Raw genomic sequence first — 17,254 nt, forward strand, 5'->3', positions numbered from 1 at the left:
TCCAACATCCTCAGAAATCTCATTAGAGTGCAGAATATTGTGAAAATATTTGAGATACAGGAACATTTTAAACATGGATCATGATCCAAAACATTCGACCAAATTAGAACAGAAACGTCCTTGTAGGAGAACCTGAGAGAGGTTTTGTAAGCTTTTTTGTTGTTGAATGATTCCAAAATTAGTTTCTAGTATCAGATCTATAATTCACGCTTTGTATTTCTGTATATGTTTTATATTCAGCAACAATTTCTCTTATTCCTCAACGGCTAAACAGATGGTGTTCAGGTGCTGCAGATGAGCTCGGTGCACATCAAGTGTCACATCCTGGGGATGACGAGTAAATCATATGCACGTATAGTGACAACATGGACTGTATGGATGCTAATTACATCATAAAGCGTCAGATGCATCCATATGTGTGTACATCCTCCATTTGGTAGATCTGGCAAGGTCTTTGTCAGTGTTATGCAACCCATCTGGTGCTCTGCTGCAGGGAGCCGGCGGTTACCATCCACAGAGCCAGCTCTCCTGCTCGGCTACTTCAGGCTGATTAGCCTTAAATTGTGATGTTGTTCTTCCACATTAGTTAGCAAATAATAAAAATGTAACTTTAGAGTCTACTGGTGGCAGCTGATCCAGTTGTGCGCTGGTCATGCGAGGCCACGTAGCAGCAGATGCTTGCGCAGCAGCCCGTCTGACGCAGATCGCGGCTGGCAGCTCTTTCTGCAGCCAGCCTGACAGGTCACATCAGTTACACACTGCAAAACAAGCCCAAAAAAAAAAAAAAAAAAACCCCCTTTCTTTTTTTTTTTTTTTCCACCACTTTGAAATGACCTGGAGGTATTTCAATGCTGCAATAAATAAATAAAGAAATAAAACAAACATGTTTGCCAGAGGGTGTTGTCTATTTAAAGCTTCAGCACAGCTGTCAGGCTTGGAGCTCTCGCAGAAACGGCGCTCCATCACGCAGCGAGTCGATACGATCAACACATTACGGGTCACTAAGAGGCAACCTTTTCTGCAGGTTTGACAACAAATTCTCCTCTGTGGTTTTAAACCCTCCACTTAGCTCTGCTACAAATCCTTTATAAAACAAGAAATAAACCCTTAATTCACTGTTACCACTTATCCTGCGGTGTAATCTGATGGAACATGGAAACACATTTCCCGGGGGATGGGGCCAAAACAAAATCCCTACAACCGAAGTTAAGCTTATTTACTTGTAAGCAAAGAATGTGAAAACAACAATCGAGTTTTATGATCAGGATGAAAACCTTCGCAGGAGCAAAAACTGTGTATATAATTTTATACTAGAGAGAACCTGATTGTTGAGAGAAGTGTATGTTTACAGCTCACCGCAAAAGTATTTACACCACTTACACTTTTCAAAATGTTGTCATTATTCGTAGTTTGTTTTTAGTGGAGCTTAAATGATAGACTAACAAAAGATGTGAAATAGAGAAAAAATACATTTCTGTTTCAAAATCATCCCCTTTTTACTGATGTCACCGAATGAAATCCAGTGCAGGATTAGATTATGATATAATATCCTAACCTAAAATACTACACATCACTCTGAACACACAATCTCCACACTGAAACATGGTGGTGGTATGTTTTTTATTTTATTTTTTCAGGTACAGGAAAACTGGTCTGGCTGGACTACAAATACACACCACACTTTTCAGATTTTTAATGGCAAAAAAAACAGAAAACTAGCACTTTTAAGTCTCTACCTTGTGCTAGTCCAAAACATAAATGCCCAACACGGTTGTGTGATATCAAATAGTTAGAATAATAATGCATTAGTAATGGGAGTTGAAAACAATTCAACAAAACTAAAATATCACTAGTTTGCAAGATTTTAATGCATCATAGAATATTTTTCCAAATATTTTACGCAAGCAGTCTTTTGTGAATGTGATTTAGCGCACATTGATACTGGGATGATTCTGATTCTGTCCAGTAGATCTAAATTTGATAATGTGAGAAAAAGTAGAAATGTGGTGCAAGTATCAATACTGTTGCAAGGTGCTGCATATTTGCTTCTATTCGTTAGTGATGGCGGGTGAATAGAGTGCGCATCGTTGCAGAATTAAATATTGATTGATACTCCGTGAGCAAAAGCTCAACACAAGGCAGAGCTTCTGTCGGGAAGAATTAATAGAATCACCAGGGTCACCGCTTTGTGTGCTCCTTTACTGAAAGAAAACATCGGCTGTGATCATGGAAAAGTTGGGAATAGAAGGAACAAACAGAAAACTAACTGAATATATTCCCAGTCGTGTTCCATCTCACAATCAATTATTGAGCATGAAATCCATTTGGTGAAGAGAAACAAAAGAAATGATTCTTTACATTAAACACATGTATGTGGCACAACAACTCTTCCACCCTCTCATCTTGCTGAAGAGTACAGTAGGTCACAACACCATCGTCAACTATGAACGGACTTACTTAACAGTCGGCTTGTGTGAACGTATATGCAGACACATGAGGAAACTGATGTCAGCACAAACTGCTGTGTTTTAAACACTCTTGTAGGGTTGATAAAATATCCTGCAGAAGAGCGTTTCTGTTCTCCTTCGACACCTAGACAAAACAAACGAGAGTGGAAAAAACTATTAATATGACAAACAGAGTTAGTCTGAGCAAAAGGAGAAAAAAAAACACTATACAAATGTCCATCAAGGAAATGAGACAACATTCTGCCTTGAGTTTGTCAAGCACAAAGCAGCCAGCAATGTGGTAGGAAATGAGAGAAAGCTTTTAACATTTTCTACAAATAAAAATCTTCAATTTGAAAACAAAAAAAAAAACAAATCAATTGCAGCCAATTTGTGCCAGATGACAGCTAATTAATAAATAAAATCCAGCTGTGTGGAATTTAAACTCAGTAGAAATCCAGCTGTGCTGCATTTCAAAACATGGTGGTGGCAACATCATGATGAGGGGATGCTTTCCTTCAGCAGGGACACAGAAGTAGGGAACAGTAAATGGAGCTAAATGCAGAACAATTCTGGAGGAAAACCGGTTAGAGGCTGCAACATTTTCCTGTTTCACCATTCCCAGGGAAACATGGTGGTGAAAGCATCATGCTGAGGGGATGCCGTTCTTCGGCGGGAACAGAGAAGCTGATCAGAGCTGGTAGGAGTTTGAGAAAACCTAAATACAACGCAATCCTAGAGGAATACCTGCCAGAGGGCAGAAAAGACTTGAGACTGGTGCGGATTAGATCAAATCCTACCCATAAGGAAAAATGGTGTAGTCAAAGCCCAGACCGAAATCCAACTGAGAATATGTACAATGACTTGAAAATGTATTTTCCATCAAATCTGATTGATAAGATTTTTATTTGGACAAAAAAATAAATAAACATGAAGTAAGATCATTAAATCTTTAACAAAACAATGAGACAAAGTTGAAGAGGTAAAAATGTCACCATTAGACACTGTTCTATCAACTACTGTCCAGTATAAATCTCTTTACTGTCTCATAACCTGAATTGATCCAACACAATGTCTGCCACAGTACAGTGAATACTTTGCATGACAATGTCTGTAACTGAGTCCCCCGTTAGAAATTATTTTGACATTTGAGACACCCCTTTGTTGTTGAATCAGTCACGCATGATTTAGATTTAATCCGGCTGTGGCTGAGAGAGATAATGCAGAGTCGACCCTCCTGCCCTCCTAACACTGAGGGGATACAGTGTAAACACTGCCCTGTTACTATTAGGGGAATTAACAATTCAGACACTGACCCAAATAGCTCATTTTCTTTATGTTTTTAAACTAGTGAGGCAATGAAGTGATATTTTTACTTACAGTAAAGACCTTGACGTCCCTCCTGCTCCGGACCTCCTCCACCAGACCAAGTGGTTTACCTTTGGGGATGGGGATGGTGCCCAGGATTGTGCAAGATGAGCCGTCTAAAGTCTGCCTCACCGCTCTGATGAAGGCCTGACTAAAAAGCTCCATTTTGCCGATTTCGTCGATGATGAACACCGTCCTGCTGTCCCCGTCTGCTGCCCCCGTCTGCAGACACGAGACCAGGAAATGAAAATTCACCGAGTGCAAAAACATGATCTTAATACTTGTCATAATAAATTTGGTGACTTATGATGTTTCTGCAGTCAATTATCCACTTGTTTTGTTTGAAAAATCTTCCAAACCAGACGTCATAAAATCCAAGAATATCTGAATTGTAACGACTGAAATGATTTACAGTTAAATCACAAAATAGACGAGGCAACAGCTGGGATCCCTCAAAACTGTAGGACTAAAAATGTTAAAAGCAGAGCAGGAACACAACAAATTTAATTTTCTAAGTGAATTATTAATCATAGTTGGCATCAGTTATTTTACCCTGAGAATTAACTAAGTGAGCAACTGCAAGTTTTGAAGTGCCTTGCCCTCGCTCTGTTTGTTTTAATTTGTTCTTGAATGTTCTCCAAAAATCCTAAGATGTCTTCACAAAACAGCTGAATTTATACTTAATTAAATTACAAATGAGTGTAATGAACTTACTAATCAGAAAACTCTTAAATTTACTCAGAAAATATGCACACCAGAATTTTCAGATTTCTCTTTATTAAAAAAAAACATATAATTTTCCTACCAATCAAACATTATGCCATTACTTTGCGTTTTATTGCATCAAATCCAAACAAAGAAAATTTAAGTTAGTGGCTACAGCACAAAAAATATTGAAAGGCTCAAGCGTTATGAATATGAAAGTGGAAGGTAATGTATATCGGCACTAAAATCAACTTTAGATCTTAATTTACCTATAAAAATTGATACCTACAGCATGTTTACGTGACTTTGACAATGTTTGGGAGTCCCAATGAGCGGCAGTGATTGCACATCGAGTACAAAGTGAGATGAAAGTGAACCGTGTGACGCCATGCCACAGACACCTTCTCTTTACATGTGTAGGCGTCACTCCAGGCTCACTTTACATGCGGGATTAATCACGGTCAGTGACAGCCAGACGGCACCAGCAACACTAAAAATGTCACTGTGGAATTTACACGCTTGCAAGCTTCCAATTATTCCATCAATTGTGAGGGAAATCAAAGGTTTGATGATTTAGAAGTGGGGAGGAGGAGGGTCTCATTTAAAAGATGAGTTTACAGGCCATGTGCTGCAGTCTTACATGTCTGAAGAGGGGAAGGGCCAGGCTTTCAAATGAAGGCAAATCAACCACATACTGTCCCACCGTGTACTCCCGTCTGCCATGAGATGTGCCGGCTCCTTCTCTGCAAGACAAAATGAGGCCTGGGCGAGTCAAAACTATGAAACTATGGGATGAAAAAGGCAGGTAGCTTGATACGGGAACTGTGGGTAAAACCTCCACCTGATTCTGGACAGGTGGCCCCTCTCTCCTGCAAGTGTGACGACATCAAAGCCGACCCTTCTGCCTCCCTCCCTGACCTCTTCTGTGTAAAATCCTTCCACTCCCACTCCGGATGACACTAAAGCTTCACAGGCTTTTTGGACCAGAGTGGTTTTTCCCACACCTGTGGGTAAAACAATAAACCTGGTATAAAAACATAGTAATAACATGATTCTACAAGAGGTTTGTGACCATATAATGCCTTGAATTTTTCTGTATTTTTATATATTATCAGGAATTTAAGTGCCAGCACACACAGTAGTGCTAAATTGCAAAACACATCTAAAATACAGCTCTGGAAAAAAAACTAAGAGCCCACTGCACTGAAAACCTCCTGGTTTTTTCACCAAATATTGATTTCTGAACTCTTCCTGAGTTAAGAATTGTTTCTAAATTAACATGAACTTGTTTCCTATTTGAGGTATTACAGCACAGCATCTTTTTTTGTTATTTTGACCATATACAACACAAAATTTTAACTTGGAATTTTGGAGTCATGTTGTAAGTAGTTCATAGAATAAAAGAACAATGTTCATTTTACTCAAATATATGCCAATAAAAAGTAAAATCAGAGAAACTGATCATTTTAAGTGGACTCTTAATTGCTGTATGTAACATGTTTATAAAATGTGGCATGTATTAGTATTTCGTGACGGCCTATAAGTGTCACTGTACATAAAAATGGAGGAGGACATTTCAGCAAAAAATCTAATTAGCGTTGAGATTAATCTCAGAAATCTTCTAGAAAAAAAATTTTAATTTCCGATTTTGGAAAGTAAAACAAATGCTAGAATAAATTTAAATCATTTGAGATTAATCTCAGAAAATGTCTATAGAAATGTTTTCTAGAAAAAACTCAAAAGTTCTTCCAGAAAACATTTTCTAGAAAACATAGACAATTTCTGAGATTTTTTTTTTAATTTTCAGACTAAGAAATTTCCAAACATTTTTCCAAAAATTTTCTGAGATTAATCTCAAATTTTCCGAGTTTTGTTTTGTTTGGCCATCATACTATTCAGTCCCTTTTACTCTGACAACCCTAAACAAAATCCAGTGCAGCTTATTACCTCAAAAAGTCACCTAATTAGTTATTAGGAAATAAGTGTGTTTGCAACTAAAAATGGTAGCTTTAAAACGTATTGAATTACTTACATTGAGGGACCACAGTTTTAACGAGTAATCATACAATAAATTTGAATTTGTGTTCAAATGAGGCTCGTTTGTCAGATTAAAAGTACCTTTTGGAAATAACCTTTAAACATACATTTCATTACGTTGCCGCAAATTTCTGTAGTAAAACTGTTTTTTCTATTAATCTAAATATATTCTAACTTCAAATAGTTAGAATGTACGATCAAAAACGATCAAAATTAACAGAAATATAATACATCAGTCTGTGTGTAATGTATTGATGGAGTTGCTGAAATAAGCAGACATTTCAATAATATTCGAATTCATTCAGACTGTCTAAGAACTTAACAGCTAAAACGAGCTCATTAACAACATTAGGAGCATTATTTAGAGTAACTACGTCGGGCTGTGGAGTTAGAATAACTTTCTGATTCATGATGACTTACGGACACACTCGGTGTTTTTATTTACCTGGAGGTCCGGTCAGAAAAACGTGTTTGAACATAGCAGAGGTTTCACCATGCACAGTGCAGCTGCTACAGACGCACTTCCGTACACACAAAGTTCACGCATGCGCACTGCGGGTTCAACTTGACACCACCTAATAATAATAATACCAGTGTGAAACGGCAAACTTAAGTTCTCTAGGAGCTGACCATAACATCTGCTTTAATATTTAAAAATATGAAAGCAGATGTGTCAAAAATGGTGTCATGATTTAGCTTGTCTGTGGTACGAAATTCAGACTCAAGTCCCAGATTAGGAAATGCACTACACAAATAATTAAATAATAAAGTAATTGTGTGATATATAGATATGTGTGTGTGTGTGTTTGTTATTAACAAAATAACATTTAGGCGGAATAAATACTTTTTTAGACATTTTTTGTTGTACAAAACTTAAGAAATTAATACTTACAGTAATTTTTTATATGTTAGAAAAAGTTGAAGTACTTCCAGTGACAATGTTTTCACATTATTTCACTCTGTTTAGTTATTGTGACTAACACACAAGTAAGCAGTATCTTACTATAAAAATAGATCAATATTTAATTAAATAATTCATTAGTTAATAAATTAACTACTGAGATATTATAAATAGCAAAACCAAACAGAAGTGTTACTCTTGCCTGCTGTTAAAATCCATAAGGAGAATATAAGACACATTAATATGAAATACATCAAAGGGATTTTTCATCTTTGTCTACAAAAATACCATTTCGCATTTGGTCATTCTGCTGTAACCTATAAACAAAGAAAGCAGAAAATGGTCACAAAAGCTGATCTTTATTCAAAATGTGTGAAGCATAATACAACATATTTTCCTCTTTAAGGGGAAACGGTATACTTTTGGTCACCATGTGGGTGTCTACATGCTTTTTTACATTGTGTACCCTGGGAGTTTGCTGGCTACAAGTTCAGAGATATGTTGGTACTCTTTTCTGAAATCCAGTGATCCAACCTCATCCTCCAGTTCCTCCACTTCTTGAGCTTCAAAAGAGGATGTGGATTGTGCTGAAAATCCTCCAACATGGCTACGGTCCCTGGGTGAATTTTTCTTTTCACTTCTTGATACTGAAACACTTTCAGCACAAGAACTTTGCTCCATTTTGTCACTTGCATTCGCTTGGTTTCTGGAGCAGACAGTTTGTGAGGAAGAGGGCCTCTCCACATTGCAACTGTCGGAGTCAGAGGAAAAACTGAGAGCCGATGAACGGGTGCGAGGTTGGATGATGTGTGTGCCCATCAGAACGTGGTGAGGGGATTTCAGGGCTTTGACCGGTACAAGGTGGAGATCGGGTCTTTTCTGGAAACCTTCAGATCTTGGATTAGAAATGCAGGAATCAGGACTATCAGGAGACTTTGGAGTGTTGGCTCTTGAGGATTCATCACTGGATTCAAGACTGTCAAAGTCATCTGCATAGTTTGCGTCAATTTTGTTATTACTGCACTCTGAAAAGGAAGACTCTGGACTGTTGCTCCTGCCACTTTGCCTCTCTATGAGATCAGGGACTGAAAGTCTGAATTTGTCCCAGTCAGACTGAGAATCTGATTGATCCAGCTTGCTGTGACGCTTGTTTTTGTCTTTGCTCAGAGGAGTGCTGTCACTGTGCACACTGGGATTGGGGCTGGGAATGCATTTCAGCTCTTTCTGTTGTGCACGACCGTCTTGGGCACCCTGCTGAGTTTTTGCTTTCAGAGTGACTGTTTCTCCTAGTGCAGAGTCAACAGTGAGACTCTGCATCACTGTCTCGATGTTTTCATCTACATTAGAGCGCCGATATAAATGTCCTCTTTTTTTGGACTTTATAGTTTTAGGGTTAGACTTTTCCTTTTCTTTTGCCGTCCTTGACTGTGTTCCACTCTTCCTTAACTCCATGCACTCACGGTTGTTCACTTTGAGAGGAGAAAATTGCTTTAGCCTTAAGTTGAATGTTTTAGTTGTTCCATACGTGAGCTTCTTCCTTTGAGTTTTCCTGGATTTTAAGGTCTCTATTTGGTTGTCTGTCCTCTTCACAGGGTAAACTATGGGTGTAGAGCAGTTTCTGGGAGGAGGTAAAGGGTTTAAATTAATGTCAGAGAGATTTGTAGTTTTGTACAGGTACTGAGTTCGTGGTGAGTTTCTGTGATCGTCTGTAACCGGCTTGGTAATTTGATCAGGACTGGGATGAACGGTCAACTGTGACAGTTCAGCAACAAGAGCATTTAAAAGTGGGAGCTGCTGTAAGGCTTCCCTAAGGATATTTGTGTTGTCACTTGTCTCTTGGTGGCTTGGTGTTTTTGTAGCATGAGACATTTTCTGGTGTACCACTTTGGAAACTGAACCTTCAACTCTCTTTTTATGCTCCTCATCCCCACCGATAGAATCTTCAAACGTAAAAACTTCAGTATCTAGATTGAGTAATCTGTAATCCTGATTTTCATTCCCACTTTTTGCTTGGGCGGTATTACGATAGTAAAGAAGAGGGGGGCAGAATGCAGCTAAATCCTCCTCAATAGTGTTGTTAGTTTGACCTTCAGCACAATCATCTTCCTTATAATCATCTAGTAGGATCTTTGAATCTCCTGCATCGTTACTATGGATGCTAAACTCTGACTTGTTCCCTGTGGGAGAACACATGCTCCCTGATTTCATTTTCTCCTTGAAATGTTCTTTGTGCTGACCTCCTGGGGTACTTGTGCGTTCATACCCCCTCCCCTCTGTGATGTGAGGCAGTAAACTTGCTCCCAGACACAGAAGCTTATAACTCAGGGATATTGCTCCGATCTTCTCCCCAGAAAGGTTGCATACAGCAACGACTCCCTTCCCTGTGTGAGCAGAGGGACTGGAAAGCAGCTTGATTCTGTCCATGGCTTCAGCCAGAGATATCAGAGAGGAGCCAACCAATCTGGGGCTGCTCTCCTCACTTACATCCAGCACCATGGCGTATAGAGGGATGGCAGACAGATGGACGTGCAGAGAGTCCAGGTTCATTTTGAAGAAACAACACTTGCCTCTGTTAAAGGCGAACTCACGCTGTCCGCCCGGCTGCTTTCGCGCAGGCTGGTTAGAGTCAGCACTCTTGGATCGGTGCTGATAAATTAGCAGCGTTGGAAAATCCAGTAACCGCACACCGAGAGCTATTCTGTAGGGGACTTTGCAGTGTTTCTCGAGTAGGATATAATCCACTAACAGCTCCAATGAAAACAGAGTCTCAGGATTGTCCAACGACATCATAAAAAACTGCGTGTTTTACAGCAATAACAAGTTGCTAACCAAACAAACTAGGCGCTAATCCGCTAGCGCTTCCGGCGGCTCCATGGAAACCAAGAACTGTCGAAGAAACATGACGTCATCACGAGACGCAGATATCTGGGAAATGTAGTAAAGAATGAATAAAGTTTATCATTTATTTTCTTTAAATATATTACTTTATGCGACAGTTTTTGAGTGAAGATTTACTTAAGAGTATTTTTTTATTGTTTTTAAGTAAAACTTTAAAAAACAAAGTAATAAGAATTCAACAAAACAAAAGGTCGTATATTTTTGTTGTTTTTAAACAAGGTCCAATCTGATGTTCACATCCTTAAACTAAATCCTTTTCAAACCTCCTTTTGATTGATCTTCAGCTTTCAGTCTTCTTTGATAAGATTACATCAGTACTTCACATCATGACTTAATATATTGTCCACGCTACTATATAAATGTTCACCAGGCCTATCAGGACATCTGTCCACATCTCTTACTGGACTTGATGTGTGAAAAAAGAATTTCCTCTTCATCTTGTACTTTCTGGCAAAACTGACAGTGCTTCACAGAAGTCCCCCATGTTTTACTGTGAGCATATTATTATTTTGGTGCAAACACAGTTGTTTAAATGTCAGAACTATTTCAGACTGTAACACTTCCTCCACAAAAATTTGAGATTTTTGAGAGGCCTGGATGTTTCCTTTGGAAGATATTGTCTGTTTTTCAACCTCGTCCAGACAGATTTTGTCCCTGAGATTCCATATTTTCTCCAGTTATTGACAACTGCTGTATGGATAATGCTGTACATTTTTTGGTATTCTTCTGCTGACTGATACTTTTCTGCTATGAAATGATTTTGATCTTTGTAAAATCTCGGCAAATTAAAGGATGCAAAGGAATGAATGTCTGGGAAATTATTCGAGTAAAGTTGAGGATATTCACTAAAGCTGTTCAATAGAAGACCAGATGTCTTCTTGAACTGAATCGAAACAATCTTTTTGGAGGTATTAAACTTACTTTTCATTTCCACACTTCTCTAGTTTTATTGTTTTTTTTTATTGGCCTGATGTATTATTCAAATCTTAAAAGTCATATTTTCAATAGCTATATGCAGGAAAATCATGATAATTGACAAAAATAAAAGCTTGAGGACATCAGTCTCTTTGTAATTAATCTGTGATGTGGTTCACTGAGAGATGAGTTACTAAAGTAAATCAACTTTTCAATAATATATAGAATATTACAGCACTGTGCAGCATTTTGAAATAATTTGCCATTTTTCTACATAGTCCTCGCATCAAATCAAAAACAGCAATATGAGGATTTCTATTATTCAGTTTAGTTTGTTGGAGCAACTTTCCTTCACTTCACCAGATGGTGCCACTGTGGAGCTTAAACAATACCAGACATCAAGACAACATTACTCTGTTTACATGACGGCCTCATTGTTTGCATTTAGTCTCAACTGTGGCATTAGTCCCCATCAATATCAGTCTACATATGTGTAGAATAATAACACAGAGGACCTCTGGAAGAGTTTTTCCCAGCGTGGGTGTGGGCGGAGTCTTCCCCCCTCGTTGCGTGTTGTCATCGCAGAGATAGGTGCTGGAGTGGATGGATATCGCTATGGTCCGTGTTACTTCAGTCTGGAGGCAGGGACTGAAAGTGGGAGATGTTGGAGCGGCTCCGGCTGCCCCTGCTGGTTTCTCCCACCTCTAGGATAACTAACCCGGGTTAAAAACGGAGATAGGACGCTGGCCACACTATAAGGTAAGCTCTGAATGTCATTTTCTAGCTCTGAACCCACCAGTAAAGTGGGGAAAAGTGGACTCTGTAGGTGAAAGTAAGGAGCGAAATGGTAAGAGAGTGCAGAGTGCAGCGGAACTGGTGTAACGGTGGACACAAAGGATAAAGTTGCGCTGAGACGCTGAAGCTGTTGTAGTGTTATAGACAAAATCAAAAATAACAAAGGGACACCATGTTTAAACTGTCGTCTCTCTATAACCTGTATATTTGTGAGTACGGCTTATTATAGGTCAGTCAAACTTGATCTCTGGTTGTTTATTAAGACACATGGAAGGATACGCAGGGCCAGAACAAATTATTAAAATATTATTCCTTGATTGTATTATATTAAATGTTGACATTTGTTGATGGAGCCAGAAGCGTGCGCGTGTGCGTGCTTGCGCGCGCCTGAGCGTTTTTTTTTTTTTTGAATGAATTTACTTGGGGTATTTCTCCCATAAAAGCGGTAGGGGGCGACAAAGCCGTCATTCTTCACCTGGTTTTGTTCTAAAAAAGCCAACTCCACATCTCTATTCACACAGGTCGGGTTTAATTTTGCTCTGAATTTTGTTTTTGTTATATATTTGTTAAAAATGATTATGTAGTTGCATTGCTTTTATCCTAGGTGGATATTACATGTATTTATCTATTTCTTGCCTGTATGTTCAGACAAAGAAGACTTTCCCCTAACGTCACGTTTGTTTGGATTCTCCACAAATAAAAACCGACAGTCTGCATGTACAATTCATATACAATCTCGCTTTACAGCTGGCTCCTTCTGGAACCCATTCAACTCAGACTCGCTGCACGGTGTTCCCCTTTGGGAGATTAAGTCAAATATTGTTTGTCTTCCAGCTCCATATCCTTTGCTGTTTTCCTGCAGGAAGTTTAGCCTTTACACTAACAAAAAAAATTCCCAATAAAAGGGGAAATAAAGAGGCCCCATCTCCAGTTGGAGGAAAGCAGTCAGTTTTAATCTAAGATTTCTTTGCTTAATTTTCACTCCTTTGATTTATTTCCCCCTTTTTTCGCACAGATTTAGCAGAGTTCTCTCTCTTTCTCCTGGAGAGCTCAGATCAATGTGAGAGCAATATTTTTCACAGGGTTTAATGTCTGGGAAAGATTAGTTTTCTGTGGGGCTGTGCTGAGTTAAGTATAGGCACAGGAGTGTTTTAATATCGCTAAAGCCTCTCTGTAGCCTGTAATAGCGTTCAACATTTCTTTTCCTTTGACTCTAGAAATGGACTGGCTGAACTCCAGCTACCACAAGTTTGCTTCTCATGGAGGCAATATTTCAAATGACTGTTAACCCAAATGGCTGTAAGTACATCTGTAGTGAGGTGTGAGGAAATCTGCTGTTACTGTGGATGAAACTTTACCCACATGCACATTGATTTAAATCACTGTGCTTGAGCCTTTGTTTTGTTTTGTTTTTTTTAAAACTGGGATTTAGATGCCTGTGTTTTGTCAACGGCACTGAAGGGGATATCAGAATAGGAGGGTTTGTATCAGAATCAGAACCTTTTATGAGTCCCTGAGGGAAATGTTGTTGTTATAGTTGCTCAGTATAAATGTACATATGAGGAATCAGAAAAACAGTAGGAGCTGCTCAGTGGTAACATTGATGCCAGTCTGGTGTGTTTCTCCATGGAGCTTGGATGCTCTGACTGTAAGTGTGGGATCTCTCCAGGTACTCCGGCGTTCTCCCACAGCTTAATTAAAAGCATCACTGTTTGGTTAATTGGTCTCTCTAAATTGTCTTTAGGTATGAGTGTGAGCATAAAGGTTTGTCTTCCAGACAAACCTTCAAGGATAGACGAATGGAAGATTTTAAAACAACATACTCTTAAACAAATAAACTCTCCATACTCTTGTTTTTAGCTGAACAGTATCAGCAGAAGTAGCTTGGGTGTGAATTTTCATTTGGGAGGAATTGTTGCATTTTCTAAAGCAAGCTCATAGAACTGCAGCAAAGACTGATTACCATGGACCTACATGATAACCGATTTGTGGTGTAGCTTTCTGAATTCTGCTGGGTCTTTATCTGCAATCATGCTTTTGTTTGAAGAGACTTAGACGAACGCTCCACATGGGGTGAGTAAATGGAAAAAATGCTTTTAAATACAGTGGTGGATCTATGATGCTATGTGCCTCCGATGGCTAGAATGCATAAACTTTTGAAATACAAGATTTTAAATAAAAATCTGTTGGGCCGCTTATGGTGCGTTTGCACCAAACGCATTTTCACATCTGGTTTACATTCAAAGTCTATGTGGAGGCACGTCGAGGCACGTCGAGGGCCGTTGAGGCGCGTTTTGAGTATGTAGTGCGGCGTGATTTGAACCGTTTTGAGCGGTTGACGCGTCAAGAGCTTCCAATGAGTCCAACGGACACGTCTGACGCGCCCTCGATGCGCCACCACATAGACTTTGAATGTATACTAGATGTGCGAAACGCTAGGCGTAGAGCAAAATGCCAAGCATCTTTATTCAAAGTGCACATGCGTTGAATTTGAAGCGTCAAACGTGTTTTTGACAAATGTAACACGTTTGGTTTGAATGCACCAAAATGAGTAATTATTAGGTCTTTCAGCAGAAAAAGGAACAGACACATATGGTCATATAAACATAGAAATGGTTCATAAGACACTAAATAATTCACTTTGATACCCGTTTCAGTCATCCCCAGACATTAATCCTATAGAAAATCTGTATGTGATCCTAAGTAAAGAGTCCATTAGGGAGGAGAAAGGGCCAGAGACTGTGCAAAGAAGAATAATCCACATCAGTGTGTGATCCAGTCTCGTGAAATCCTATATAAGAGAAGCCAAAGTGCTTCCTGATATGACTCTTTACCAGTGGTATCCACTATGGAATTGGTTCAAGAGAGATAAAATAATAAAGACAAGAGTTTGTGCATTGTGGAATAAAAAATGTAGTTTCAGGAAACCCATCTCTGTAGCTGGCAGCAGCCAGAGAGAGACATACTCAGCAGCCTCGATAATGGCAGTGACATGGTTAGGTCTTTCAGTCTTCGCCTCAATAGAGATGTTCTGCATTGTGCCATTAGCAAGGTGCACAGGGGGCTTTGAAGAAGAAATATGTTTTCATCTATTTCTATTAACACCTTCTGCATCACGAACTAGACAATGGGTGATTGAGGCAGACAGATATGTCTTCAGAAATAAATAATGTGCACAGTGTGCTCTCAGCTAAACAATAAGCCACCTGTCAAGTTTGGACGAGAATCGGCTTCCCGGGACAAGCCTGCAGGCCATATCCAGTTGTTATCATTGCTGAGCTGCTTAGGGTGTCTCCTGGTTTGTGGCCTTGGAGACGCCCTGCTAGAGTTACAGCTTCTATCTTTGGTTTGGGAGAAAGAGGTGGTTGGGAAATGTGTTACTACCATACACAGATTACTTAAGCTTGTGGCCGATTTTATTGTTCTGGCTTCCCTCCTGTTTGTGTGTTTTCTCACGGTGCTTTCCTGCTGCTGGGATGACTAGTCATGATGTTGGGCTAAATCGGGAAAAAAAGCCGTTAAAGGTCTAGGGTTCGAACCACAGGGGTGTTTTTTTTTATGTCATTATAAACCAGGGAAGCCTGCCAAAGCATGTGGCAGGTGAATTTCTGACAGATCCCACATCCCGTGCATGTGACGAGGATCAGGCGAACCTGGTCTGGTGTGTGCCAGCTGACTGGCTGTGAGTGTCTGGTGAGCAGACAGCCACAATAGACCACCCCCTTCTTCTACCTCCTCCAACCAAATCCTATTGCATCAGTGGAGGGGGGGAGGTCACATGCTGCCTGCTGCTGTTTGGACAGACAGTTTTTCTTCTGGTCATTTTATCAGCCTTTGTTTTGATTACTGTCTGGATTTATAGAAGGATTTAAGCCCATCCATCCCTGTTAGGGAAAGCAAAGATGAAGTCATTTAGATGATTTAAAGACTGATGTCTTGGGGAGCGCTCACAAGAGATATGTGTAGGATGAGGAGTTTATTAATGATGATGAAATGCCAAAACGATTCACCTCAACAATGTTGATGGTGTGTTTTAATATCCTCCATGTGACTCACTGAAAAATGCAAAGTAAACTACCAAAAGCTTATGGTAGTCTCATTATAGATTTTGCTGGATATCTGAAGATTATTCAGCATGTATTTCTGCTCAAGGGTTGCACATGTCGCTGTTCACCTCAGCGAATCAAAACAAAAAAAGGAGCCAAATGATTCCTTTATCTCTGGTACCAATGAGGTCTTACAGCCTGCGGTGTGTTTCTTGAGAATATGTGTGCTGCTCTGCTGTGCCTCATTGCTTGCTTAGTAATTTGTGTTCAGAAGCTGCGTGTTTGTTATAGATGTGTTTGAGGAGATCGAGTGGAGCAGGAACAGATGGACGATGAATTTAAAAAACATAGCGCTCCTGGTGCTTTACATGGTGTTTGGGGACGTCTTTTCAGCATCTGTTTGCTGTTCTAGTTTTGCAAGTAGATTTTAGCTGTTTCTACAACTTTGACAGAAACATGTACCTCATCCTGGTTAACACCTTTTATCTTTTATACCATTATTTCTAGTGATCTTCTGCTGCACGTAGACTGTCTAGAGAGACTTTGGCAATGCTTGGTCTCTCCAGACAAGTGGTTATTGGTGGTGTAACAATACCTAAAATTCAGCTTCACCAGACTTTTAATTGAAGGGTGTACACAATGTTGCAACAATGTTATTTTGTTTTTTTTTATATATATATCCTGGAAATATGTGTTTGTGAGTAGAGAGTAGAATTTCTCAGCATCTTACCATCAGCATATGAATGGCTGAATGCCTGAATGTAGTGTAAATTGCTTTGTATAGAAAGTTAACCCATATTTACTACTGTATCTTCTACCTTTTTTTTCCAGAAAAGAAAGTTATTGCCACTTCAGACACAACCCCAAGTCTTTGTGGTTCACAAATGATTATTATAAATACTGGTAAATTTAAGAATGAACATCTGTTGAGTTTTGCTAACTTTCATTCACTGTTGTAAATACCAAATTTGCATTATTTATAGTTTAATCTATCAGAGCAAAACATTACAAATGCTTCCAGTAAAGTAGTGAGCTGGGAAGGATCACTCATTGTAATAATGTAACAATACCCCTCCAAAAAGACATTATGCTCATACATTATGGGTATCTGCTAGTCAGGCATATTGGAAAACGTCTCTCTC

At 39.2% G+C, this 17,254-nt stretch overlaps 3 protein-coding genes across 8 annotated transcripts in view; 1 reads left to right on the plus strand and 2 right to left on the minus strand.

Annotated features, from left to right (window-relative positions):
- Window positions 1–1,603: 1,603 nt before the first annotated feature.
- On the minus strand, window positions 1,604–7,106 carry ntpcr (nucleoside-triphosphatase, cancer-related). The gene is made up of 5 exons (XM_015057336.1): window positions 7,003–7,106; window positions 5,362–5,524; window positions 5,161–5,263; window positions 3,828–4,037; window positions 1,604–2,592 (listed from the first exon to the last, which is right to left on the minus strand). Exons 1-5 carry the CDS (start codon window positions 7,034–7,036, stop codon window positions 2,509–2,511), a joined length of 594 nt encoding a protein of 197 aa, XP_014912822.1. The 5' UTR covers window positions 7,037–7,106; the 3' UTR covers window positions 1,604–2,508.
- A 692-nt stretch (window positions 7,107–7,798) lies between these two features.
- On the minus strand, window positions 7,799–10,539 carry map10 (microtubule associated protein 10). The gene has a single exon (XM_015057356.1). The coding sequence runs from the start codon at window positions 10,246–10,248 to the stop codon at window positions 7,912–7,914; it is 2,337 nt and encodes a 778-aa protein (XP_014912842.1). The 5' UTR covers window positions 10,249–10,539; the 3' UTR covers window positions 7,799–7,911.
- A 1,200-nt stretch (window positions 10,540–11,739) lies between these two features.
- Window positions 11,740–17,254, plus strand: part of LOC106962748 (signal-induced proliferation-associated 1-like protein 2) — a 114,108-nt gene continuing 108,593 nt past the window's right edge. For 4 of the 6 annotated variants that reach the window (XM_015057339.1, XM_015057342.1, XM_015057341.1 and 1 more), the window contains exon 1: window positions 11,741–12,030. The gene's annotated coding sequence lies outside the window, so the exon portion shown is untranslated. Of the gene's footprint in view, window positions 12,031–17,254 lie in introns of all 6 variants that reach the window. The other 2 variants (XM_015057337.1, XM_015057338.1) reach the window with 1 other exon arrangement.

Source organism: Poecilia latipinna, unplaced genomic scaffold (assembly GCF_001443285.1).
Source record: "Poecilia latipinna isolate Pla-1442-1.1 unplaced genomic scaffold, P_latipinna-1.0 Scaffold1455, whole genome shotgun sequence".
Taxonomy (NCBI): Eukaryota; Metazoa; Chordata; class Actinopteri; order Cyprinodontiformes; family Poeciliidae; genus Poecilia; species Poecilia latipinna.